This window comes from Geotrypetes seraphini, chromosome 1 (genome assembly GCF_902459505.1).
Source record: "Geotrypetes seraphini chromosome 1, aGeoSer1.1, whole genome shotgun sequence".
Classification (NCBI taxonomy): Eukaryota; Metazoa; Chordata; class Amphibia; order Gymnophiona; family Dermophiidae; genus Geotrypetes; species Geotrypetes seraphini.
The window spans coordinates 122,366,274-122,380,833 of NC_047084.1; the positions used below are offsets into that span (position 1 = coordinate 122,366,274).

General features: G+C 47.2%; 1 protein-coding gene across 1 annotated transcript in view; it reads left to right on the plus strand.

Annotated features, from left to right (window-relative positions):
• The first annotated feature begins 5,209 nt into the window (after positions 1-5,209).
• LOC117357166 overlaps positions 5,210-14,560 on the plus strand; it is a 104,374-nt gene continuing 95,023 nt past the window's right edge. Inside the window, exon 1 of the mRNA XM_033937538.1 lies at positions 5,210-5,294. Within this exon, the coding sequence (XP_033793429.1) occupies positions 5,220-5,294 (75 nt within the window). The 5' untranslated portion in view covers positions 5,210-5,219. The remainder of the gene's footprint in view (positions 5,295-14,560) is intronic.

The following is a 14,560-nucleotide window of genomic DNA, read 5'->3' on the forward strand; positions in this document are numbered from 1 at the left end:
GCCCTGGCCGTTGTTCTAGACCAATGTTTCGCCCCTATTTCCAGTGTCCCTTCTACTTCTACATCCTGTGCCGGTCCTCGCAGCCCATTTAGAACTAAGTCCAGAATTGCATTTCTTCTCGTGTATTCCTTGACAAGATGTTCCAGGAAGCAATCGCCTACAGTTTCCAGGAACTTGGTCTCTCTAGCACAGCCGGAGGTGCCTAGGTTCCATATCCCTGGATATGTTGAAGTCGCCCATGATAACTGCATTGCGTTCCTTGCAGTTGCGCTTAATCTCATCCGTAATTTCTTCAGACTGCCCTGGGGGTCGGTAGAAGATGCCTATCCTCGTTTCTGGTCCATTTATTCCTGGAATTTTGGCCCATAGAGACTCTAACTTATCCGTCCGTTGTGGCATGTCCAATAGATTCAATTCTCTCTCTGACGTATATGGAAATGCTTCCTTGTTTTTGACCCACTCTATCTCTGCGGTATAGTTTGTATCCTGGTAGCACCATGTCCCAGACATTTTCCTCAGTCCACCATGTTTCCGTGATGCCGATGATGTCGACGTCATTCTTTTGTGCCACAGCTTCTAATTCACCCATCTTATTTCTAAGGCTCCTTGCATTCGCGTACATACACTTGAGTTTGCAGCCTGTCCCTTCTTGCATGTCCTTCCCTCTTGTGTCCCTTTTGGTCTGTCTGTCTGCAAGCTGGTGAGTCTTCCCCTCCATCTTCCTGCAAGGTATCCTCCGGGTATACAGGTTCCCAAATCATCGACTCTCTCTCTCGGTCGACTGTCGGCTTTCCCCTTCTTCCTAGTTTAAAAACTTCTCAACTTCTCTCTTGATGTTGCATGCAAGTAGCCTCGTTCTGTCTCTGCTGAGGTGGAGTCGGTCCTTCTGAATAGCTTGTTCTTCCCCAAGAACCTTGTCCAGTTGCGCATGAAGTGGAATCCTTCTTCCTCACACCTGCGCTGCATCCACTTGTTGACTGCTTGCAGCTCCATCTGTCTCTTCTCATTTGCCCTGGGTACCGGCAGGATCTCCGAGAATGCTATCTTCTGCGTTCTGGTCTTCAACTTCCTTCCTAGCAACCGGAACTGGTCCTTCAGTACTTCTCTGTTGTAGTTCCTGTTGCTCATGTTGTTCGTCCCCACATGGATCACCACTGCCGTATCTTCTTTTTCCACACTGTTGACAATCCTGTCGATGCGGCTCATTGTGTCTTCTACCTTGGCTCACGGTAGGCAGGTCACCAGCCGATCCAGTCTTCCTCCTGCTATGTGGCTGTCAACTTGTCTGATGATAGAGTCCCCCACAACGATTGCTGTCCTCTCTATCTTCTCCTGATTCTCCAGTCGCAGGTCTGTGTCCCTGGTGTATGCTCATCTCTCCAGCCGTAGGTTTGTGTCCTTCATTCCTATCCATTTCCTCTCATCCTGGCGTTAGTCTTCTTGTGGGTTCCCTCTGCTGTTTCCAGATCTTGCTGCTGTGTCCCCCATTTCCTCCTGGTGGCTGTCCGTCTGGTGGTTTACACTCTCTGTAGGCGTATCCTGGCAGTTCCACTGAAGCTGGTGTTTTTCCACGGGCTCCCTGTAGGCCTCTTCTATGAAGTTCTCCAGCTCCCGGACTTCTTCCTTGATAGTGTCCTCTGTCTTGATGATCTCTGCATCTCTGTCTTCTTCCTCCACTGCTTGAAGTACCTCCAGTTCCAGTATTCTGCCCTCCAGGAGTCTGACTTGCTTCTTCAGGCTTTCCAGTTCTCCGCATCGAGCACATACGTAAGACCGCCTCTCAGAAGGGAGGTAGTCATACATATGGCAGATGGTGAAGAAAACTGGGTAGCTCAACATCCTGCTTCTGACTGCTGCTTCCATTAATGCCCGCTTGCCGGTCTCCTGTGGATGTCTTCTGTGTCTGCTATGGATGTCTACTGTGCCTGCTCTGTCTTCTTTGTTCGCCTGGTTATGTCCTCAGTATCCGCCTGGTTGTGTGTCCTTTGTGCCTGCCTGGCTCTGTGTCCTCTGTATCTGCTGGGTCTGCCTAGTTGTGTGTCTCTGTACCTGCTTGGTCCACCTGGTTGAATGTCCTCTATGTCTGCTGTTATCTCCCTCTGCTCTTCTTTAGTGGTGGCTCATCCCTTCTCAAGGTCCTGCGCAAATGCGCTCTCGCTAAAGCGAGCACCTTTAACGCTCGCCTTTTAAGGGGGAGCTCCGGGTCCGCTGTGGGTGATGTCAGGGAGTGGGCGGAGCTACCTCTCCTGTTCCAGCTACCTCTCCTGTTCCTCTCCAGCACCTCACCCTCTGCCTCCTCTCCTGTTCCTTCCCTTCTGCCTCCTCAGCGCGGAATAGCGCGCTCTAAATTGCCACGCGTGCTAGACACTAATGCCAGCATTGAGCTGGCGTTAGTTCTAGTTACATAGCGCGGGGTTAGCATGCGCTAATCTACTGCGTGCGCTAAAAACGCTAATGCAGCTTAGTAAAAGGCGCCCTAAGTACTGACTATAGAACTACTTTTTCCAAAGTTGAGCAACAAGGTTTAGCTCTTACTAAGGTAAATGAAAAGTTAGAGGAGCAGCAAGAACCGATTTGTGAATTGAAAGCAGTTGAAAGTGAAGGAAAGATCTTTCATGGCCAAGAAAATGGAAAGTTTTGAAAATCAATTGAGACTCTTGAACTTTCCTAAGTGTCCTTTGATTTCTCCTTTGGAGATGGTGAGAAAATATTTTAGAGAAATTCTTGCTATTCCAATGGAAAATTTGCCTCCGATTATCTTCAAATAAAGAAAGTGGCAGGAGCTTATGCCCCTAATGAGACTCAAGCTGATCAAGTGGTGGACGTGAACTTGACAACGTTCTTGGAAAACCCTTGCTCATAACTCTTGCTTTGGAAAGTGATAGACAATATGTATTTCCTCTTTATTTCCGACATATAAATGATCAGTTTTGGGGCTCTAATGTGCGAATATTGTCTCAGAGATCCCAGAGGTGGAGAAAGATATTCCTGGCATTAAGACCAAGCGTCCTCGCCCTGGGAGGGATTTTTTCTTGAAGTTTCCCGTAAAATGTTTTATTACATACCAGACAAAGAATTTTTTGTTTTTAGAGCCTAAACAGCAGTTACAATTTGTTGAATCTAGAGAGGGAGTAGCATCTGTAACTTAAGATATGTAACTTATAATACCGGCTGTAGGATTAACAGGGTATTGCTGTTTTCTCCCCTTATTGTTTGTATTTCCTTTAAAAAAAAAAAAGTTCCTGTTGACCTCTCTCAAATATTCTGGTCTATATCAGTGTTCTTCAACCTTTTGACACCTATGGACTGGCGGAAATAAAATAATTATTTTGTGGACCAGCACCTGTCCACGGACTGGGCTAAGTCATGGCCATCTCCACCCAATCTCCGCCCCAGACCCCGCCCCCATAATAGTACTAATTGTAACAACCATTTTTTCCATCCATTTTTCATATATACACACATACAATATAATCGTATTAACAACACATAATGGTTAACCACAAAATTAAAATACACAGAGCACACTGTATGCTTTTCAACATTCATTCCTACCAGAAAACCGATAACCCCTTGCAAATGCAGTACCAAAAACTCAAAGTACTAATATTCACAAACAGACTCTGCAAGCAGAACAAGCCCAGAGGAAAAGAAAGAAATGCATTTCTTCCTGAACAAACAGTTAGGACAGCCAATTAGGGCAGATGTAAAATCACTAAATAAAAAAAATAAAAGCATTTCCCCTACCGTTGTTGTCTCTCTCCCTCCATTTGCCTTACCTTCTGGCCTGCCCCCCTGTGTTAGCTTCAGGCCGGTCCACGGTGCGATCAATGCAGTCTTTGGGCCGGTTCCCTGGGTGCTGCATTGCACAAAGCTGTGGGAAGCGGCAACTTGCGCGCATCCTGTGCCTCATTTGGAAGCCTTCCCTCTGACGTTGCGACGTCAGAGAGAAGACTTCCAGGTCAGGCGCAGGCCGTGGGTAGGAGCCTTTTCCCATGGTTTTGTGCACTGCAGCACTCAGGGAGCCAGCCCAAAGACGCTGCATTGAACGTACTGAGGACTGGCGGCTACAGAACAATCTCTTGGGCCCAATGGAGGTGCCGGCCCTGTGGACCGGCAGAAAATTTCTGCGGACCGATGATTGAAGAACGCTGGTCTATATAACTCAATAGATATTTCTTTTTCTTCTTTTTTGTTATTACCTTGGAAATTATGGATCTGATTCAAGTTGTAATTATTATACTTGATTGTAAATAAGAAATGTGATAAATAAAGAAAAAAAGAAAAGAAAAGGGATGGTAAACAAGATTAAAAATATTATAATGCCTCTGTATTGTTCTTTAGTGTGACCTCACCTGGAGTATTTTGTTCAATTCTCGTCGCCTTATCTCAAAAAAGATATAGAACTAGAAAAGGTTCAAAGAAGAGCGACCAAGATGATAAAGGGGATGGAACTCTTCTCATATAAGTGGATCGATTTTTTTTTTTAATTCCATCAAAAATTACAAAGGCTAGGGGAAAATACTTTTAAAACCAATAGGAGGAAGTATTTTTTCACTCTGAGAATAGTTAAGCTCTGAAATGCCAGAGGATGTAGTAAGAGTGGTTAATGTAGCGATTAACGTACCTGGTTAAAACCCAAAAGTTTGAACAAGTTCCTGGAGGAAAAGTCCACAGATATGGGGGAAGCCACTGCTTGCTCTGGATCGGTGGCATGGACTGCTGCTACTATTTGGGGTTTTGCCCGGTACTTGTGACTTGGACTGGTCTCTGTGAAGACGGAATACTGGGCTTGATGGACAATTGGTCTGACACAGTAAGGCTATTCTTAGGTTCTTACCTGCAGAGGAAGCAGTGGCATAGCGAGGTGGTGGTGGCAGGGCATCTGGAAGTGACATTAGTGGGAGAGCTGATGGGGTTACGAGGAGCATGTTGTTGAGCACTGCAAACAACAACTTCAAGTAGAGATATAGGGGAAGGGAAGGGGGCAGGTGCATGGCAAGGGGAGGAGTGGGAAGAGATGGGGGGGCGGAGAGGAGGAGTGTTGGCGCTTGGGGGAGAGTGCTCCCCTCGCACACCTCCCCCCCCATTACTACGCCACTTATAGGAAGAATTCCCCAGGTACTCTCACTGTGCACTCTCTGAAATTTGTTCTCTCTTTTCTCTTCTAGGTTACTCTAAAATCCTTGTGAAATTCTCTTACAACAATGGGCAACTCTATGAGTATAAGAAATGAGACCCCCTACACCTTCACCTACTGTTATTGCTACAACTCATCTCCAAACACCATACAGGTGAGGACTTCAAAAAAGAGGAAGGGTCTTAATGAGATAGTTAGTACCACTGCAATTGGCAGCTTGGAGTTACCAGGCACTATATTATAATGTGACTAGTCTTTAAGCCCATTACATCAACAGGTGCTTCTGTCTTTCTGTCTCTCTTTCTCCTTGGCTGCTGTCTGTCTTTCTTCTTTCTGTCTCTCTCCTTGGCTGCTGTCTGTCTTTCTTTCTTTCTGTCTCTCTCTTTCCTCGCCTATCCACCACCACCCCTTCACTGCTCCCCCTGTCCAGCAGTAGGCCTTCTCCCTTCCTTTTACCTTCCCCCTGTCCAGCAGCACCTCTTCCCTGCTCCCCTGTCCAGCATCCGCTAGCCCAGGCAGTCTCGGGGCTTTTGCTAGGCCGGCCCACCTCACATTATTGAAGTAGGCCGGCCTAGCAAATGCCCTGCGGCTGCTGCGTTTGCTGGGCCGGGGGTGAGACGAGGCGTTCCAGCAGTGGCAACGCAGGAGCCAAGCTGCCACCACCGCTCAAATCACTGCATGTACCGCAAGCCGTCGCAAGCTGTCCCATGCGCCTGAAATCGAATTTGGCATGAAGGCACACACCACACTGTCAGGGAACATGTAAGTGCACATGTGCGCATAGGGTTTTATTATAGAGGATACGCTGGTCCGAGTGCTGCCGAATAGCCCTAGCAAAAGCTTCTTTTTAAAAAAATGATGTGCAATCTCCAACACATTAGAAAATTTCTTCAGCTAAGAGTATTTCAAATTGTTGTTCGGATATTATTGCTAACCAAGTTACGCTATTGCAACATTATCTAGGCTGTTCTAAATATTTGTTACGGAGACTCAACTGATTTGCTCACTTGGCAAGTTTGATAGGGTGACACCTTGTTTCATTAGGATACATTGGATGCCACAATTAATTTTAAATTGGTTTTGTTTTTAAGATTATCCATGGTTTAGTTCCACGTTATATTTTAGGACTGGTCAAAATGTTAGATCCCTCTTGCAAGGCTTTAAAATTTAAATTTTTCTTATCAGGCATCCAAATTATGGAATGCGTTACCAATATGTATTGCTCTAATGATGACTTACACTGCTTTTCATCTCTTATTAAGACAATGGAGCTCCTTTTAAAAACAAAATGGCACTTAGACATTTTCATCATCAAGACATGCAAGTGATGATTTTCAAAACAGACATTGTAGACATCTTGCAGGTCTTTTCCCCTCCAGTACGGTATAGAAAATTGAATAAATAAATCAGGGGTACCCAAAAGGTCAATTGTGATCGACCAGTAGATCGCAAAGGCAACGCGAGTCGATCACGGAGTCCATCCCGGGCTCCGCAATAAACTTGCGTTGCCTTTGCATTCTGTTCTCCCTGCTTCCCCGATGCCAGGCCAGACACGTACAAGCACTGGACCCACAGCTTTCCGCCTGACGCCAATTCTGACGTTGGAAGGAAGTTCCAGGCCAGCCAATCCTGCCTGGCTTGCCCAGAACTTCCTCTCCAATGTCAGAATTGACATCAGGGGGAAGGCTGTGGGCCCAGCGCTTGTAGGCAACTGGCCTGGTGTTAGGGAAGCAGGGAGAAATCAGTGGCGGTGGCTTGGGGGGTGCAGGGAGAGAGAAAGACATACAGACAGAAAGAAAAAAGGGGGGCAGGGAGAGGAAAAGAAAGACAAAAACAGAAAAAAAGAAAGGGGGCAGGAACAGATGCAGAAAGAAAGAAAGAAAAAGAATGAAATATAGAGAGGGAGGGGGAAATTTTCAGTTGGACAGTATTGCATTATAGTGAAGAGTGACTATTTATGTTTTGGGGTAGGGATTTGGCTATCTGATGTATTTGCTATTGTGAAAATTCAATAAAACGTGTTAAAATAAAAAAAAAAAAATAGAAAGGGGAGGGGGCAGGGAGAGAGAGAAAGAAAGAAAGGTAGGGAGAGAGAAAGACAGAAAGAAAGAAAGGAGATAGAGAGAGAAAAAGAAAAAGAAAGAAAGGGGAGGGGGGGCAGGGAGAGAGTAAGAAAAAGTTGTACTCATGGAGGGACAGACAGAGATGTTGGTTTGGGAATGAATGAGGTCTGGAGGAGAGGAAGCATGCAGGAGGCATATGTTGCTTATAGATAATACACAATTAGGTGCATTTTCAAAAACAGAAAATAATCCAAAAACCTGCCTAAGTTGGTACTTGGGCATCCTAATTGCCAGGACATCCCAGTGCCGATTTTTTAATCCATTTTTCTGGATGTCTAGTAGGACATTTGTCCCACTGTGCATCCAGAGTTCAAAGGGACATGTTGGGAGGCATGCTATTTGTGGGCTTAGATTCCATCTGACCAGCAGGGGTAAGCATGTCTTTGGACACCGACTAGCCCGCCTGCTTCGTAGGGCTTTAAACTAGGTAAGTCTGGGGAGGGTACCCACTCAGATACAAGTGCAGTAAGGAACGATCCTGACGAGGTGAGTCGAAACTCCGATTCTAAGTCCAAAGTAAGTGCCCCCATTGCAAACAATTCTCTAGGAGTCACACTACCCCAGGTGATAAACTCCCCACAGGGACTTAGCAATCACGGGGTATGGAGGGCTATGTATGTTAATGCACACAGTTTAGGCAATAAAATTCTAGAATTAGAGACCGAAATAATGAATGCCGACCTTGACGTGGAGGCACTATCCGAAACTTGGTTCACAGACTCTCATGGGTGGGATATGGCTATACCGGGATACAACTTATTTCGTCAGGACAGAGAGGGAAAGTCAGGGGGAGGGGTGGCACTATACATTAAAGAAGACATCAAAACTACCAGAATCACAGATGTCAAGTACACCGGGGAATCCCTCTGGGTGAACCTGGCCAGAGGCAGGGAAAAATGCCTGTATCTTGGTGTAGTATATAGACCTCCAAGACAACTGGAAGACAAAGACTCCAAATTAATTGAAGACATAGAGAATATCACTCTACGGGGAGACGCTGTTCTGCTAGTGGACTTCAAGATGCCTGACGCAGATTGGAACTCATACTCAGTAACAACCAGTGGTAGCAGGAAACTGTTAACATCCATAAAGGGAGCATGACTCAAACAAATGGTATTGGAACCCACTAGGGCCCAGGCGATCCTGGACCTGGTACTCACTAATGGGGATAGCGTCTCGAAGGTCTCGGTAGGAGATACGCTAGCTTCCAGCGACCAAAACATGGTGTGGTTCTACCTCAGGAAAGGTTTCCCTAGATCAAACATGAAAACAAAAGTACTCAACTTCCGAGGCACTGACTTCGAACGCATGGGAGATTTCGTCCACCGGACACTGCAGAACCAAGCTACGACCGATGATGTGGAAGCTATGTGGTCATCCCTGAAATCTACCATACATGAAGCGACAAGCCTCTACATTAAATCAGTACACAAACGGCGGAGAAACAACAATCCCCAATGGTACTCCGCAGAAATCTCGCACCTCATCAAGGAGAAGAAAAAAGCATTTATTTCCTACAAATGAACGGAGACTAGGGAAGCTAAACTAGAACATAGGGCGAGGTCTGCAGCGGTCAAAACGGCAGTCAGGGAGGCCAAACTTCGAGTGGAAGAGACTCTGGCAAAGAACATGAAGAAAGGGGACAAATCCTTCTTCAGGTACATTAGTGATAGGAAAAAGAACACAGATGGGATAGTACGCCTTAGAAAACCAGATGGGAACTGTGCAGAATCAGATTCCGATAAAGCAGAACTACTGAATGAATACTTCTGCTCGGTCTTCACCTGCGAGGCACTGGGGCACGGTCCACAGTTGCAGGCAAGGCCCAGCATGGAAGACCCGTTTCAGAATTTCGAGTTCACACCTGGCGACATCTACTACAAACTGGCTAGACTCAAGGTGACCAAAGCCATGGGACCGGACAATCTACACCCCAGGGTGCTCAGTGAGCTGCGTGATGTCCTGGCAGAACCGCTATCAGGACTCAATCTCTCCCTAATTTTGGGGAGAGTCCCCATAGATTGGAAAACAGCTAACGTCGTTCCACTGCACAAAAAGGGTTGCAGGGCAGAGGCTTCAAACTACAGACCGGTGAGTCTCACATCAATAGTATGCAAGCTCATGGAAACACTAATCAAACGTAAATTAGATGTAATCTTGGATGAAGAGAATCTACGGGATCCCAGTCAACACGGATTCACCAAGGGTAGGTCCTGCCAATCCAATCTCATCAGCTTCTTTGACTAGGTAACAAAACAGCTAGACTTGGGAGAATCCGTGGACGTCATATACCTAGACTTCAGCAAAGCTTTCGATAGTGTCCCGCATCGCAGGCTGTTGAGCAAGATGAAATCAATGGGGCTGGGAGAAACACTAACTACATGGGTCAATGTCTGGCTGAGTGGCAGACTTCAGAGGGTGGTAGTTAACGGTACCCTCTCTAAAACATCAGAGGTGACCAGTGGAGTACTGCAGGGCTCAGTCTTGGGCCCGCTCCTTTTCAACATATTCATAGGGGACCTAACTCAGGGGCTTCAAGGTAAGATAACGTTATTCGCTGACGACACCAAACTATGCAATATAGTGGGAGACGGCAATTCACCCGATAGTATGACACAGGACCTACATTTGTTGGAGCTTTGGTCCTCGACCTGGCAGCTGGGCTTCAACACTAAGAAATGCAAGATCATGCACCTCGGCAGCAGAAATCCGTGCAGAACTTACACCTTGATTGGTGAGACCTTAGCTAGAACTTCAACAGAACGAGACTTGGGAGTGATCATCAGCGCAGACATGAAAACTGCTGATCATGTGGAGAAGGCTTCATCTAAGGCAAGACAGTTGTTAGATTGCATCCGCAGGAGTTTTGTCAGCCGGAAGCCTGAAGTCATAATGCCATTATACAGAACCATGGTGAGGCCTCATTTGGAATACTGTGTGCAATTCTGGAGGCCACACTACCGAAAAGATGTGCTGAGAGTAGAGTCGGTGCAACGGATGGCCACCAGGATGGTCTCGGGGCTCAAGGATCTATCGTACGAGGAAAGGCTGAAAAATTTGCGGCTGTACTCACTCGAGGAACGTAGGGAGAGAGGAGACATGATCAAGACGTTTAAGTATATTACTGGCTGTATCGAGATGGAAGAAGAGATTCTCTTTCTCAAAGGACCCTCAGCCACAAGAGGTCATCCGCTCAAACTCAGGGGCGGGAAATTTCATGGCGACACCAGGAAATATTTCTTCACCGAGAGAGTGGTTGATCCTTGGAACGAGCTCCCGGTGCAGGTGATCGAGGCAAACAGCGTGCAAGAATTTAAGAGCAAATGGATGCCGATGTGGGATCCCTTAGAGGGTTAAGCCAAGGGAACCTGTCACCAGGAGTGAGATCCCTAGGATAGTAGACTTGGGGGTGGGTCAGTAGAGTGGGCAGACCTGATGGGCTATGGCCCTTATCTGCCGTCATCTTCTATGTTTCTATGTTTCTAAAAAAAGAAAGAAATATTGGATGCATAGTCAGAAGGAAGTGCAACCAGAGACTCATGAAATCACCAGACAGCAAAAATAGGAAAAATGATTTTATTTTAAATTTAGTGATCAAAATGTGTCTGAATTTATATCTGCTGTCTATATTTTGCACTATGGCCCCCTTTTACTAAACCTCGATAGCAGTTTTTAGCGCAGGGAGCCTATGAGCGTCAGGAGCAGCGCAGCTCCCTGCGCTAAAAATTGCTATTGCAGTTTAGTAAAAGGGAAGGGGGTATCTTTGTCTATTTTTGTATAGTTGTTACTGAGGTGACATTGGGGTCCTTTTATTAATCACGTGCAAACTCCCTCAGCAAGCAAAAAACCTAATGCCTCGTCAATGGAGGCATTAGCGACTAGTGCGGCAGGCAGTTTAATGTGCGGTATTCCGCGCTTTAAACCCCTACCGCGTCTTGATAAAAGGACCCCATTGTATATTTTAAAGTCATCTGCCTTGACCTCTTTGAAAAAATCCTGAATATAAATGATAATTAACATTTTCTCTGCTTACAGTTTGCTTTGTGTTGGTAGATCATTTCGACTTGGTCACTTTAAAAGTAGCTCATAAGCCAAGAAAGTGTGGGCACCCTAGTATAAATCTTAAGGAGGCATGTTAGATGTGCAGGATTAATTCCACTTCCGGACTTGGACATAATGAAACTGGACTTGGTATAATGAAACCTTTTTAACGATGTCCAGGGTGTCATTTAGACAGAGATAGACCTGTTTTAAAAGCATATAACTGCCCGGATGACTCTGGGATGCATGAAGGTATGGCCCTGCACACTCCCCCAATGATTACTGACCTCCTCTCACCCCCATACCAGCTTCGGACAGTTGCAGATATTTTGGGAAATCCTAGTAGAGCAGCAACATAGTAACAGAGCAAATGACGGCAGAGAAAGACCCGAATGGTCCATCTAGTCTGCCCAACCACACATGCTCCATACATTAATTTGTGGCCTCTTCTATTCAACTGCGCTAGCAGTTTCTAGCATGGGGAGCTGCGCTGAATGGCCCACGCTGTACCTGACACTCATATAGTCCCTATGAGCGTCGGGAGCAGTGCGGGCCATTAAGCGCAGCTCTCTCCACTAAAAACTGCTCGCGCAGTTGAATAGAAGAGGGGGCTAATTGAAATGGTCCTTTTTCTTAGATATGTCTGGGCCAGAAACCCAGAGCCCTGCCCAGTAGTGTGCTCACTCCATCCCATCTACACCCTCCCAGCCATTGAAGCCCTCCCCAGCCCATCCTCAACCAAAAGGCCATATACAGACACAGACCGTGCAAGTCTGCCCAGTACTGGTCTTTGTTCAATCTAATATAACAAAATGGTAGGACGCGCATGCGCACTACAAAAATCGTGTTCCCTGATCCCGTCGCGGAAACACGACTGCGCATGCGCGCCTACTACGTCACCACAGCCTGCTCTCCACCTCGCGCCGCTACAGGCCCCACACTCGCAACTCACACATCCGCTGCAGCCTAGCAACTCCGACCACAACCTTCCCCCCTCAACCGCCTAGGAGCTGCGGCGGGGGCTTTCAGAACAGAATATGATTACCATGTTTCTTTAGGCAGCCCCGGTTGTTTACTTTGATTCAATGTCAGCATTAGGGTTCGCCGGCCGCCAGCCGTGAGAGCCAGGTGAGGAAGGCCGCCACAGCCTTGCGGCTAGGTAGGGGGACAACAGTCGCGCTTATGCTCAAGCCGCCGCCACGACTCCTCTCTCGAAACGCACCAGGATCGAGAGAGGAGCTACAGCGGGGGCTTGAGCATAAGCGCCATTGTTGTCCCCCCCTACCTAGCCGCGAGGCTGCGGCGGCCTTCCTCACCCGGCTCACATTGAATCCAAGTAAACAACCGGGGCTGCCTAAAGAAACTGGTGCTTGGCCCGCCAAACAATTCCTGCCGTTGCCAAAATTTGCCCCACCGTTCCTTCCCTTCCTCCATCAGGTCAGTTCAGATCCGTCTATGTTAAAAGCAGCTGCTTTGAAATTGGAGCCCTGCCGCCACTGTAACACGTTCCCTCTGCCACGGTCCCATATGTCAGAGAAGGGGCAGGACCAAGGCAGAGGGGAACATGCTACGGCAGTGGCAGGCCTCCGATTTCGACGCGGCTCCTTTTAACATTGGTGGATTCACTGCACCTGATGGAGGGAGGGAAGGAACGGTGGTTGGGCGCTGTTGAGCCCCTCTTAGCCCTCAGACCCTCTCCTAACTGCTCCCTCCTGTCTCAGACCACTGGGGGGAGGTGCCTGTCTTTAGCTGCAGGGATGGAGGGAGGGAAGAAGAAAGAAGGGGCCCTGGCAAGCGAGTTATCAAAAGCCAACCATAGCCTGGGACCCCTACATGATATGAATAATGACCAGACAACAAAAGGTAAGAAAAATAATTTTATTTTCTGTTTTGTGATTACAATATGTCAGATTTGAAATGTGTTTTGAGGGAGGCTGCCGCCGCGGCTTTGGACAGAGGGGTACCATTTTCGTGGGAGCCGGCCTTCGGAGAGGCTTGGGACATGGGGACGGATGCGGGAGGGTCTGCCACTGCGAAGGGCTTTGGTGGGGGAGCCAGCCAGACCACGAGTGTGGGGACGTTGTAAGCACGGATTGGTCAAGGAGCCGCCACTTCCGAGGCTTTGAAATTGCTCTCCCACCGTCACTCCCTCCCGCCTCGGCTCTGCCTCTGCCCAGGTTCAAAAGCAGGAGAGGCAGTCATCTAGCACCCGTTAATCTAACGGGCTTAAACACTAGTATTTAATATTATTTTCTGATTCTAGATCCTCTATGTTCATCCCACGCTTCTTTGAACTCAGTCACAGTTTTACTCTCCACCATCTCTCTCGGGAGCGCATTCCAGGCATCCACCACCCTCTCCGTAAAGTAGAATTTCCTAACATTGCCTTTTGAATCTACCACCCCTCAACTTCAAATTATGTCCTCTGGTTTTACCATTTTCCTTTCTCTGGAAAAGATTTTGTTCTACGTTAATACCCTTCAAATATTTGAACGTCTGAATCAAATCTCCCCTGTCTCTCCTTTCCTCTAGGGTATACATATTCAGGGCTTCCAGTCTCTCCTCATACGACTTTTGGCACAAACCTCCTATCATTGTCGTTGCCCTCCTCTGGACCGCTTCAAGCCTCTTTGTGTCCTTCGCCAGATACGGTCTCCAAAACTGAACACAATATTCCAAGTGGGGCCTCACTAATGACCTGTACAGGGGCATCAACACCTTCTTTCTTCTACTGGTCACGCCCCTCTTTATACAGCCCAGCATCCTTCTGGCAGCAGCCACCACCTTGTCACATTGTTTCTTCACCTTTAGATATTCAGACACTATCACTCAAGGTCCCTCTCCCCATCCATGCATATCAGCCTCTCACCTCCCAGGTGTCTTGAGTGGCCTGGTGGGTGGTGTAGTGAACCATAGAGAGGGGGATCCAGGTCCATATCCCACACTACCCACAACATTTAGAGTGGAAAGTATGAGCTCATCCAAATCCTACTGTACTGCTATATATGTGCCACCTGCAACCATAAGTACTATTGGGGTGGTAGACAGGTTATAGTAGGTTTTGGAGTGGTGAAATGTGAAATGTGTACTTGGCATCTTTATGTGAAATTCACAGCCTTGCCCCCTAAGGTGTCCCTCTTCTCTGTTGGCATGTCTGTGTGGCCAGTTCATTAAAATGCTGACCCCCCTCCCATGTCCAAATGGGCTGGTGTTGGACTGTTTGAATTTGGACATTTTCCTTTTCAAAAATGGCCAA